The sequence below is a fragment of the Lemur catta genome, chromosome 14 (assembly GCF_020740605.2).
Source record: "Lemur catta isolate mLemCat1 chromosome 14, mLemCat1.pri, whole genome shotgun sequence".
Lineage (NCBI taxonomy): Eukaryota > Metazoa > Chordata > Mammalia > Primates > Lemuridae > Lemur > Lemur catta.
The window spans coordinates 40,165,275-40,178,930 of NC_059141.1; the positions used below are offsets into that span (position 1 = coordinate 40,165,275).

At 40.0% G+C, this 13,656-nt stretch overlaps 1 protein-coding gene across 1 annotated transcript in view; it reads right to left on the reverse strand.

Moving 5' to 3' along the window:
- The window catches only part of CCDC6 (coiled-coil domain containing 6), a 113,070-nt gene that overhangs the window by 36,929 nt on the left and 62,485 nt on the right, over positions 1-13,656 (reverse strand). Inside the window, exon 3 of the mRNA XM_045568772.1 lies at positions 2,741-2,869. Coding sequence (XP_045424728.1) covers positions 2,741-2,869 — 129 coding nt within the window. The remainder of the gene's footprint in view (positions 1-2,740; positions 2,870-13,656) is intronic.

Here is a 13,656-nt window from a genome sequence, read left to right on the forward strand (position 1 = left end):
AGAATAAAATCTTCAATATTTAATCATCCTGGATACAACCAAAACCAAGAGGGGAAATTTTATGATAATGGTATATTTCTCAATTTTAATTAAAACATGGCTTCCTACGCTGGCTCTGAGGTTTAGTGCTAGCAGGGGCTCTGTAATGCACATCGTCCACTGTGGCAATCCATATCTTTACTGTTGAGGTCTGGAATAAAGCTAAAAGTTCACTAAGTCATTAATTTGGTATAGAGAATATATGCCTTAGATTTCATTTTAAAGGGGTTCAGGTATTGAAGTCTGCAAAGGGTCTTAAGATGTGGAGGCAGTTGGTCCCCTCTCTCCCAGGGACTGTAGGATCAGATGCCTGTCTGACACTAGGCCACTACCTCCCCCTGGTGGCCACAGCTAAGTTTCCTTTAGGAGCCTGTGAACAAATACCAGAGAGAAGGTATTTAAAATACTGACAACTATCACTGTGGAGGCTGTACCAAAGCAAAGTTCTCCCAATACCAACTACTGTGAGAATTTGCCTTGGTTACTTGGTGTACTCTTGATTAGCAAGTACCAGTAACAAACACTAGGTGTGTCACTGACTTAAATAAGAATGCTCAAAGCTTAATTGGAAAAAAACTGGAGCTACTGCCTATCCTGGCAATTAAACAGGTAAACTTTGGAACAAAATGTTTTTAAACTGGTGGGGCAGGGCTTAGCGGTGGGGGAGGATGTCTTCTAAACTTAAACACTGCATTTAAATTTAGATGAATGGTAAGAATAGATTACTCTGGATATGTAGAAAACAGCCAACCCTTGAAAACTAAGTTTTTTAATTCTTTTAACATGGAAGGGATAAAGAAATTTTTAAGGCCATTGTTCACGGTGTTAGAAAACCCAGTAACATTCTCTCCTTTGATATAAGAATTATACAAATAACAAAAGTCAGTATGAGTTTAAAACAAACCCCAACTTCCCCTCAAACCCTGCAGTACCATCACTGTTTCATGCTCAGGTAAAATGTTGAAGCTAGAGCAGTCCTCAGAGTGATGAACGAGTCAGCATGGACTAAGAGGACAGCAGGGATCCCAAATTTGAGATAGATCAGAGAACTCTCCATAAAAGGCTGAGGCAGATCATCATAAGGACAATCAGGATCTGGAATAGAAAGAGCTGGAAGACCTTAATCTACTACTGAGCTTTACTTAAAAACCCAGGTAGCAGAACACTATGGATACCCTCTTATAATTTATCTCAGGGAAAATAAAATCGTAGGCCACGAGGGTGGGGAAAAAGCATGAGAGAGCATTGAGGCTAGGGATAATGAGTACTGCAGCCTGACACGCCAACTTGGATGAGTGGTACCGGGTGCCCACAGTTCTGTGTGGTGAAGGAGTGTACAGTCCAGTCTGGACCTCCAAGGCAAGCACTGTGATCACATACCAACAAAGGGATTGTGTACTAATACTTCCCACCTACTGTACCTTGTTAAGGTTGCCAATCCTGATTTTAATCTGTCCTGCTCTGCTTGCAAACGGAGAACTTGGGCCCAGAGAAGCTAATGAAGTTAACGTAAGGTCATACTACTAACTCGTGAGTGGCTGACCCAAGATGAGTTACCAAGTCTATGACTCTGTACCTGCACTGACAAGTTCAGTTGGGAGAAAACCAGGTTCACATAAGGTTGCCAATGATTTAAAGAAGAAAAATGTTAACTGTTTGTTCTGAAGAACCCTTGAAAGAAAAGTTTTAGGTCCACACCAACACCGTCTCAGGAACTTTCACGGAAACTATCCTGTGGTTAAAAACATTCTTCCCCCTTTGTTTTGCAAAAAGGAACCTGATGTTTCCTGCTATAAATCAGAACATCACAACTTATCTCCTGAAACTTTATTAATTACGGTTAAAAAAGAGAGAGCGGGCTGGGTGCGGTGGCTCACACCTGTAATCCTAGCACTCTGGGAGGCCGAGGTGGGAGGATTGCTTGAGGTCAGGAGTTCGAGACCAGCCTGAGCAAGAGCGAGACCCTGTCTCTACTAAAAATAGAAAGAAATTATCTGGCCAACTAAAATATATATAGAAAAAAATTAGCCAGGCATGGTGGCTCATGCCTGTAGTCCCAGCTACTTGGGAGGCTGAGGCAGTAGGATCGCTGAAGCCCAGGAGTTTGAGGTTGCTGTGAGCTAGGCTGACGCCATGGAACTCACTCTAGCCAGGGCAACAAAGCAACATTCTGTCTCAAAAAAAAAAAAAAAAAGAAAGAAAGAAAGCATGTGTGAGAGAATGATAGGAACTATGGAAATCTGTCAATACTTACTTTAAAAATGAAGTCCCCACTGTGGGGAAAAAACACTGAAAAATATTCTTCACTTATATTCCTCAGGGCATCTCAGAGCTTAAAAGACTTAAGGACAACAACAAAGGGATTGTGTATTAATACTTCCCACCTACTGTACCTTGTTAAGTTTGCCAATCCTGATTTTTGTCTGTCCTGCTCTGCTTACAAATGGAGAACCTGGGCCCAGAGAAGTTAATGAACTTGATTCAAGGTCATACTAACTAGTGTGTGGCTAACCCAAGATGAGTTACCAAGTTTATGACTCCATTATCTGCATTGACAAGTTCAGCTGGGAGAAGACCAGGTTCATGTGAGGTTGCCAACAATTTACAGAAGAAAAATGTTAACTGTTTGTTCTGAAGAACCCTGGAAAGAAAAAACAGTAATGAGAAAAAACTACGTACAGAAAGAACTACAGATGCTTACCTGTTCTAATGTAAGTTGCTTAGAAATGGTATCATTCTCCAGTTTTTTAATTTTCTTCATAAGTTTGTTGACCTGAAATTCCTGCTCCTGTTCGAGATGCTGTTCTAGTTCAGCTTTCTCATGCTGCAACTGGAAGATGGAAAAAAACACAGATGTGGAAATCAAGAAACTCAAACGCCACGGAAACAATGGCTCCAAAAGGTGATTATACTGAGTAAAGGCACAAAAGTTGTTACTCATTTCTGCTCATATACACAAATGTGTACCTAGTAACATTTTTCTAACTGGTTCCTCTAACTTACAACCAAAAATCATAGGGGACAGGAAGGAAACTTACTTTTCGACACATACCCTTTGGTATCTTTTAAGTTTTATACCATGGGCATACAGATTTATAAATTTAAAAACACAAATTTCACACTGTCAGTTTTTATTAAATGAACTGCAGTTTAATCAGATTTGTGTCGTGTGTAGAAAGAGAAGAGATGTCATAATCACAAAATATTCTTAGTAAACTATTCAGAAAACGCTATTTTCCAATGTCCAAGTAAGCATGTTTTGGCAAAAATCAGTATAATTATATTCCCATGAAGAAATCGTACATCACACCTCCTATATCTTCCCTAAAAACCAAGAGAGAAAATCTTTTGTGCAATCAAAAGATAAGGCAATGAATGGTGCTATTACAAGAGAAAATTTAAAAATTGCTTCAACCTTCAAAACCCAAAGGGAATAAAAGAAATCCAGTGGACACACGACAACCAGGGGTTCCATTAATAACCACGCATTGTTTATAACATTCTCAGTTGGGTGTTTTTGTTGGCACAGGGCAGGGGCTGGCGCCACGTTCAGAACCAAGGATAGATTAAGTGAAATGTATTAAAAAATAATTAAGCACACAAAATTTTATTTTTTGCCAAAAGATGATACTGCTCCCTAATTTTACATTCAAAACTTTGTCTGGGCAGACACTGTACACAAGGTTGTTCACGTGCATTAATGTAGGCACGATCACCTCCTCTTTATAATGGGACAAAGCAGGTTACCGGAACCTGGCAATTCATCCAGAAAAGTGGCAGAGTTTGGGACCTGTGCCCTATTCTAAATACTAAACCAGTGTTTTCCCACTAGGATCACTAACCAAACCCTCAGACTACTCTACCACTAGTGCCTAGCACACCCTGGGCGTTTGGAAAGTCAAATGATTAAACATGGGAAAAAAAATTAGCTGTGAGTGCTTACCCAGGGGATGCTATGTCTCTTTGTTGACCCTCCACTGGGTACAATGGATAACTGAGAAAGCTCAGCTGGGCCAGATCAACCTCCAAATGGCTACACCTAACCACGTTTGACAATGTCCACTGCTCTGAAAATATGCTCAATTAAAAAAAAAAAGTTTTACATCTGACATAGTCTTCCAACACTGGAAATGTTGACTAAACAGATGCTGTTTTCCCTCCAACTGTTTTTGATGTGCAAGTCCAAAAAAAAAGCCAGTCAACCTTGCAGGGGACCCAGGAGAAAAGCAGGTGTGAGAAGGTGCTTACAGTGACAAGTCTATTTTTAGCTAGTTCTTTAAGACTCAAGTTCTGCAAGACCAAGCAGCAATTAAAAAAACTAAGAATCAAGAGAGAACAAGAAGAGTTCCCAGCACTTCAGACACAAAAGGCCCCAATGGAACCAATATCACTTATGAGGAAAAAAATAGCAAAGCACATACATCTGAATCCAAGACTTTCATTCAAGAAACACGTCTTGTCTCCTATCTGCAGGTATTAACGCTACCGGTAGGTGAAATCTACATTGAAGACATCATTCCTGCCCTAAAACAGTTCATGAACACTATGCTGAAGTGATACCTGCTAGTTTTAGAGAAATGATAACATTGAGTCTTAAAACCTTTAAACCATTTACATAAGGATTTTTTAATACAGTAGCTGTGTTTTCCTCCAATATGTTTTGAATTGCTACCATTTTTAATTTGAAAGAATCACTCTTTTTTTTTAAAGCATTATACTTGTGCCCTCAAGTAAATTAAAGCAATAAATGATGCAATCTAACACTGAAAAAAATCTCCTACCCACTAAGCAGCATTTGTCACAGAATGTTAATCTGAGGAAAGGTAAGACTCCATTGGCTTGCAGGAAAATATTCATATTTAGACAGATGGTCTAACACTGTCAGTAGCTGATTAGGTACTTCCTTTAAGATTACAGATTGAACTAGTAATAAAGGCTGTAAAAGCTCTCAATTTTAGGAGGCTTTTTCCTCTCAAGAGCTATACCCTAAGGAAAACTTGAGGGTAAAAGCTGTCATTACCGGAACTCAAGTAAGGTCCCTGGGTTACACTAACCCATTTGGAGAATATCAAGCCATCCTGAGATCTGACTCTGTTTGCTCAAGATTCACAGTTTTCATCATCCCCGAAAGAGAGAACAGAAACAAACAGCTCTGCTGCCAGCTTTGTCCTGTCACCTCTCAGGTGACATGCAACAGAAGCAGGGCATGGAGCTCCTGAGGGAACACTAGAAGCAGAAAACATGGTTCTTCCTCAGAATCAAGAAACCTGCTAACAAAAAGAGAAATAGAGACATACAGAAATACCTCAACCCCCCAAAAATCATAAGATGAGGGTTAAGATAAACCAGGGAGAGGCGGCAAGAAGCAGGGACAGGGACCTCGAGGAACTAGTGAGTTTGCCTTATACAGTTTGCCTTAAAAAAAATCCAGAAACTGTCTGTTTTAATGAGATACAATGTAAATTCAAGCAACCTGACCCCAACATGGCTCAAACCAACACCCTAAATCTACCTGCCTATTTTAAAGCTGTAGCTCATGACACTACAAACACAAAAACCCCAGAGGGAAGCCTGGTGCAGGCTGGCTGGGAAATAACTCTAGTTTCCCATCTGGTGCCCATCTTCAATACGGGCTAAGATTTCCAGGCATGATTTTAAATTTCTAATCATAGGTCTTAACATACTGCGAGATGAGCAATTTTCAATCCTCCAATAAGGTTTAAAAGGTTTTTTTTTTCCTCCAAAATCAGAATTTTCTGTAAATACACTTTATAAAGTCAATCTCAAAGATTATAGTTTTATAACCTTTATTTGTGCAATACATTGTTAACACTAACAAGGACAAAAGTCCTTGTGAACCTGGAATCATATCATATGACAGATGATCCCCTAGAAGGTCATTTTCAATGAAATTAGAGTTATATAAATAAAAGTTTTGTTCCTCGGGATTAGCATGAAAAATATCTCAATGTAACTGAAAAAGCCATAAGTAAAGACACAACTATATGCTCAAATATAAACCAGTACAATTTTAAAATTCTAAGTACTAATTCTTGAGCATTTTCTTATTTTATTCGCTGATGATATATAAAGTCCCAAAGCAAACTTCCAGCCCATTAAAAAACACAAATGCAGCATTAATTTGATCTTGAGCAGGCTAGCCTTAAGCATCATTCAATTACCAATAATTGTTGCCCTTGCCCTTATAATTTATGAAGGCTTTCTGGAACCACTTCAATGAACCAGGCCTCTCATATAAAAGATTCAAGAACTCTGCACCGAATGACTTTATTCTCAGCAAAATTCTCTCCAGTAGAGGCACTGACAATCATTCACCTGGGAGAACCACCTCCAACAGCCACCATAGGTGCACGTGCAGGTTGGCAGCTGAGCCGGCTCTTTCCTGGAATCCGCAGTGGGTCTGCTGAATCCCAGGCTGTGCGAAGCGTGCTGGGCTTGTCATCAAGCCAGCCCCTCACCGATGGAAGCAAGGCTTCTGGCCACTACCCCTAAGACCCAGCTTTCTCAAGGCAACTTGAGAATAAACCTAAGCAGCCCCCACCTTCGTCCTCACCAGCCAACACTAACATTTCTCTCCTTGTACTATCTACCCACAGTTCTGCAACCAACATCCTTGGTTTATGACAACCACCAAGGACTAAAGCTGCCTGCACTGGACCAAGTTGAAGGCCACCATAGTAACTACATTAAGTCACTAGATTATCGAAAACAATGATCAGGTTATTAATATGAAACTTCGAAAAAAGTTTAAAAATCTCTCAGAACGGCAAGAGTCTCTCAAGAACCAACTTTTCAAGCGTTTTACTGAGCAGCCTGAGTAGAAATTCAGACTCCCACCTCAAACTCAGTACTTCCCCACCAAGTGCCTCTTGGGCCCACACTTGTTCCTACATCCTCCCCTGCTGTTACTGGTACCGTTATTCTGGGTCAACGCCTCACATCTCAGCAGTTATCAGGCACATGAAGTCGGCCTCCGTAACAGCTGTCAAACACACACTCTTCTTTCTGTGCTCACGGCCCCCATCTAGTTCATTTCTTTTATTCCTCTTTACCAGGCCACTGCCAAAGCCTCCTAACAGTTCTCCCCCGGTCCACTGTAGATCATCCCAGCACACAAGCCCTGTTATCAATGCTATGCTCAAAACCCTTCAATGGCTGCCTACTATGTGCACATTAAGTCCAAGCTCGTTGGTATAAAATTCAAGTCGTTCCACAATCCAATCCCTAAGGAAGATTCCCATGCTGTCCTCATGATACATTCACACTCTGTCCAAGTGACAGTCCAAGGTCTGCAAGCATAATGCCTTCAGGGTTCAGACACAGAGCAAACAAAGGATAGATGGGTCTAAGCAAGGGAGTGACCGTGCCTGAAGCTAAGGCAAAGCTCATTTCTTTTTCTAGACACTCTTTTTCCTAAAAAAATAAAATAAAATCCACCATGCTGGCTAAACACTAGTGAAAACCACTCTGGTCCAGAGGCTTACGGGGCACAACCCCTGTTGGTCATGCCAGACCACTCTTACAGAAACTGCCACTTGCTCTGCCCCCAGGCCCTGCTCGTGCTGGGCCTCTGCAAACAGGACCTGAATCCCTGTCACCAACTTACTGAAACTGGGGGGAGGCTCAAAAGACTCCCGCAGTGCCTTCCCACAGGCCCTCGGCACGATGTGCACTCCCCCTCCTTTAAGCTGTGACAAGCACACTGTTGTTTGTGTGCATTTTAATGTCATCTATCTCGTGGCATTTTTCAAATCTTGTCCATCAGTTACTTCTAAAAGCAGCTAACGCTTCGGAACACTTACTATGTCTCAAGTACTTCATATACATCAACGCTCTTAACCACCATAACTCTACGGTAGACACTATTATCATCTGTATTTTGCAAAGAATGAAATCACCGCTAAAAGAGGTTAGGTGACCTTCCAGGTAAGGGATAAATCAAGGGTTCAAACTGAGGTCTCCGGCTTCAAAACTCCGCCCTTACCCCTGTTGTGTGCTGCCACCCTAGAGCATGTGGGCAAACTCTCAATCACCAGACTCCAGGGCTGACTGAAGAGCAGCGACTACGATTCTGCTCCAGAGCATCCAGAAGATGCCTTGTGAATGCAAATACTGACTGGATAAGTGACAACACCCTCATATCATGTAGAGTGTTTGCCCTAGATTAAGCCTCAGAATGAGCAAAACAACTAGGCAGGTATAAAGAATACCATTAAGAAGCTGATGGAGTTAATAACAAATGATGAATATGATCATTATGATGTAGAAGTTAAATTCTGTAGGATGAACCTGATAAAGAGGCTGTAGTACAAGGAATACCAAGAAGGATTTTAATACAGTCCTCTCAGCCAACCATCATCCAAATCAAGAAACATCGTCAGCTCCCTCAAAGCCCTCTGTGTCTCTTCCTGATCACAGCCACCTCCATCCCCTAGAGGGAATCAATATCCTGATTCTTACGGTATTCCCTTCCTTACATCTTTTTTCCTAAAAAAAAATTTTTTACCACCTATATATTTCTAAACATTAGTTTTGCATGGTTTTGTATTCTTTCTTTTCTGGCTTCAGCTAAATCAACTTATGATTTCATTTACAAGTTACTGAGCCTAATTGTGGTTTGTATTTTTATTGCCTTATAGTAGCCCACTGGACGAGCACACTACAATTTATCCTCTCTTCCAATGACAGGCATTTGGCTCATTTCTAGTTTTTGATTATCATGATCAATGGCACAAAGAACATTCGTCTACACATCTGGTGCCCATGTACACATAGTATGTGGAACTGCTGGGTCACAGAGAATGAATGTTTCCATCTTAATTAGGTAATGCCAAATTGTTTTCAAATGAGCGTAGCAATTTCCATTCTCCACCAGCATTGTATGCGAATTCAATAGTAGTATCTTGTTGTAGTTTAATTCACCCTTCCCAACTACTAAGGAGGTTGTGTACTTTTTCGTTTGTTTGCTGGTCATTTGGCTGTCCACTATGTGCAGAGTCTAAGTCTTCTTCCATTTTTCCTCTGGGTTGTCTGTTTTTCTTATTGATTTGTAGTCCTGTGTCATTATATATGCTACAAATCTCTTCTCGAATTCCCGTGACTTATCCTTGCATTCTCCTTACATGATTTCGTCTGACAGGTCTTTGGTCCTTTACTTTGAGCACACTCCCAGACTGAAAGCATTAATTCCCATGGCAATAAATTTCTCATGATAACACTCCCTCATGATATATCTCCAGCTCAGATGTGTCTGTTGAGAGTCAGAAACTCCATTGAACTGCCTATATGTTCTCTCCATTGGGAAGTCTAGATGTTGCAACTGAACTTCCAATCTATCTACGCCACTGGCTGCCTTTCCCACCTTAAATAATGGTAACTGTATTCTTCCAGTCATTAAGGCCCAAACCTCTAAGTCTTCCTTGATCCTCTCTTTTTTCCATACCTCCTTCGAATCCGTCCACAAATCCTATAGGCTATTTCTTCAAAATACACCCAGAATCAATAGTCACCATCTTCACTACCACCATCCTGGAACAATCCACTCCATCCCATGGCATAAATTACAAAATATCCTTCTAACAGGTTCCTTGCTCCCACCTTCAGCCCCACTCCACCATCTCTTCATCATACAGCGACCAAAGCAATCATTTTAAGAGTCATGTAAGATCATTTTACTACTCAGTTAAAAATGGTGTGCTGGTTCCCATGACAGAGTAAAAACCCATGTCCTGACAGCGGCTCCCAAGGCTCTATGGGATCTGCATGCCGGCATCAAGCCTTAGACCCATTACCTCTCCAATTTCATCTTACTCCTCTCTCCATGATGACACTCCAACCACACTGGCCTCTCTGCTACTTCTCCAACAAGGTAGGTACAATCTTACCTCAAGGCCTTAGCACTTTCTTATTCCCTCTGGCTATAGTACTCTCCCCTCAGAAATCACATGGCTAGTCTCCGCTTCTCCAAGATCTTGCTGGGCTATTACCTCAATGACTAACTTATTTAAAATTTCAACTGCTGGCCAGGCGTGGTGGCTCACGCCTGTAATCCTAGCACTCTGGGAGGCCAAGGCGGGAGGATCACTCTAGGTCAGGAGCTCGAGACCAGCCTGAGCAAAAACGAGACCCTGTCTCTACTAAAAATAGAAATAAATTAGCCAGACAACTACAAATATATAGAAAAATTAGCCAGGCAAGGTGGCGCACGCCTGTAGTCCCAGCTACTCGGGAGGCTGAGGCAGGAGGATGGCTTGAGCCCAGGAGTTTGAGGTTGCTGTGAGCTAGGCTGATGCCATGACACTCTAGCCCCGCAACAGAGCGAGATTCTGTCTCTAAAAAAAATAAATAAAAAATAAAATAAAATTTCAACTGTCCTCGTACCTTTTATGGTGTTCTGTATTTTTCTGTGGCACTTAATGCCTTCTTAGTTCTTGATGCAATCTTTTATATTTTCATATTTAACTGTTTGTGGCTGGTATATAGAAATAAAATTTTTTCATGTGAAAAAACTAAATTCTAATCACTTACCTGTAGATTCTTAAGATTTTTCCACTTACACAATCATAAATAAGTGGCAATCTTAGTTCCTTCTTTCAATTCTTGTATCTTATCTTTTTCTTGCCTCTCTGCACTGACTAGGAATCCACAATAAAGATAAATATAGGTGAATGTAGCAGGTGTTCTCACTCTTAATTTTAAAGGGAAAGTTGTTAACTTGTCATAATTACCACAATGTTTGGGTAGGCTTTTTGTAAATACTTTTCTGAAACAAATTAGATTTAAGTTCCATTATTGGCTAAGATTTTATTATGAATTGTTACATTTATCAAATCCTTTTTCTCCATCTATTGACAAGATCATGACTTTTTTATTCAGTGAATGGGGAAAATTTCACTTACTGATTTTCCACTGTTAAACTAACTTTACATTCTTTGTATAAACCCAACACGGTCCTGGTGATTTATCTTTTTAACATATTATCGTTGGTTTTTTACTTATATTTAGAAATTTGTTCATAATTGAGATTACACTATAATTTGACTTTCTTGAACTGTACTTGTTAAGTTTTAGCATTAAGATTATGCTAGCCTTAAAACACAGTGGAGAGCCTTTTCCCTTTAGGATTTATAGAACATTGGAATTATTTCAAGCTCAAATGTACAACCTTCAGTGAAGCCATTTGGACCTGGAATTCATTTTCTGTGAAGACTATTGATCACTGATTCAATTTCTTCAATGGTTGGAAGACTCGTGTTTTATATTTCTTCCTCAGCTGCAAAAAGCTGTTTTTCTAAGAATTTACTCATATCATCTAAATTTCAAATGTACTGCCATATAGTATTCATATGTTTTTCACTTACCATTTTAATGTCTGCAAGAAAAGTGATGTGTCTTTAGTTTTCTGCCAAAGATTTCAAGCTTGGCTTTTATTTTTATTTCTAAGCATAGTAAGCATGGTTGCTTTGTAGTCTATGCCTGATAATTCTGATATCTGTGAAGTCCATTTCTGTTCTGTTATTTCTGCTCATTTATATTCACAGAATCTCCTATCTTCACGTATGTGGCTTTGACTGTGGGCTGAATACTGTATTTCAAATTTTAGTTGTAAGAGAAACTTGTGGCCTACAATAGTATCTCATTCCAGAAAATTCCATTTCCTTCTATCAGACACCATGAGTCTAGGTCTATATTAATCCCCAAATCAAAGTTTTATGTCTGTGATTCACCGAATTGATGCAAAACTGGTTCATTCTTAACCTGAGCATGTACCTCTTCATGATTGCAGGGGTGACTGATCACTGTTCCCAACTTTGGTCAGCCAATCACTGACTTCTGCAGCCCTAGGTCCACACCACTACCAGAAGCACAATTCGATGTCTCAGGTGTTTCTGAATGAATTGCAAGTGCCCTTTGAATAAAAGCAGCCCTGGGTGCTTGATTCCTCCCATTCTCCTCCAGATCTCTGCCCAACAGTTCTTTACCATCATGTTAGTTCTTTGATATTTTTAATAAAAATTTAAATGCACTCTGTTTGGCTTTTGTTTACCCTCAGTGCTGTTTGTCTGAATTACCTCAACTGCCATTTTCTAGACGAAAAGCCACACATAACTTTCTTAAGGGCAAAAAAAAGAGATAGGTCCAGAAATTAATTATTTTTTATTTTGGTACCTTGTCATCAGCACTGTCAACATGGAGTTAAGCCTTCCCTTCTGAGAAGATGGCTTCAGGATAACAACAGGCTTCCAATCTACTTGGAATACCTCAAGAGCTGAATTTGAGTTTCCAATAGCACGATGCCACTAAAAGCATTAACACCTGGGAGGCTGAGGTGGGGGAACCGCTTGAGCTCAGGAGGCTGAGGTGGTGCTACATAAGGAAGACTTTAAAAGTCCTTTAGGCTCTGGAATCAGCCTACTGCATTGAAAATCCATTTTGTAAAACCCAGCAGTTTTTTCTGGGGTATTCCTCAGAAGCACTTAGCCCAAAGAATTCATTCTAAGCTGAGACATTAATGAAAATTAAAATAGAAAGTCTTATCTTTCTTCCCTAGTTCTCACTTAGTCTATGAGTAAAGAGGAAACAGAAAGGTAAGGACATTTATCGGCAGGATGTAACTCTGTATTTTAAGGTAACTATTGACTAAGCTGACTGTAAATTGTTTGAAAATCAAATGCAAAACACTGCAACATTTGTAACTATTAAGTTTTAAAATTATTTGAAAAGTGTTTCTAGTTATTAGTAAAGTCTATCTACAGTGGGGCTAAGTATTCTCCAATAGACAGGATGCACCCTTCCAAGTAGATACATCAACACTTCCCACCTGCTCTGGTAAATAAAGCAATCTTTCACCCTAGCTTTGCCTGATTTTTATCTTTATTTTTCTTCTACCTTAATTTTCCCCCTCTACCTACATTTTCCTCAAATTTTATGTCAGAGAAGTCGGCATGGAAGCTCCTAAGCCTTTACTCTTGCCCTTAACATGTCTGGGGCTCTGTGCCAGCAAATCAAATCTAGCCATGCTAGCATAAGTGTACACGCACACACTTTAAAAGAAACTCAGAAATTTTAAGACTGAAGAACTACTTCCAGTATGATGTATTTCCTAATCATAACAAATTATGTTGCACTGAGATTGTTGGCATGCTACTAACAGGAGAATTCTGGCTTATACTTTGGCCACTGGTGGTTGAAGCATTTAAAATGCTATAAAAACAACCCAGGAGCTCTTTGCAGATGTATTATAAAGGCAATGTGTAAACCTCTCACTCCGTGAAAAGAAATGATCAGACAAGGCTGAGGTTCAGATAATCTGAAACGAAAACAAGAAAAAAATTCTGTTCCAACTGTTTTGAAAGCTATTATATGGCAGCAAATTTCTCCGATCAGTTTTAACAGCACTGAAAAACTACAAGCCAGGAGGGCCACAGATCTAGCCATCTTAATGAAGAATGTATTTCAAGGTCTCTTCTCCCCTACCATACAGGGAACCAAATTTTCATCTGAATGGATGCAATGGTAGACTCAGCCTTGGAGCCCTTGAAATTAAGTGTTTCATACATTTATCACCTTGACATGTGATTTTGCTGCCTGCACAAA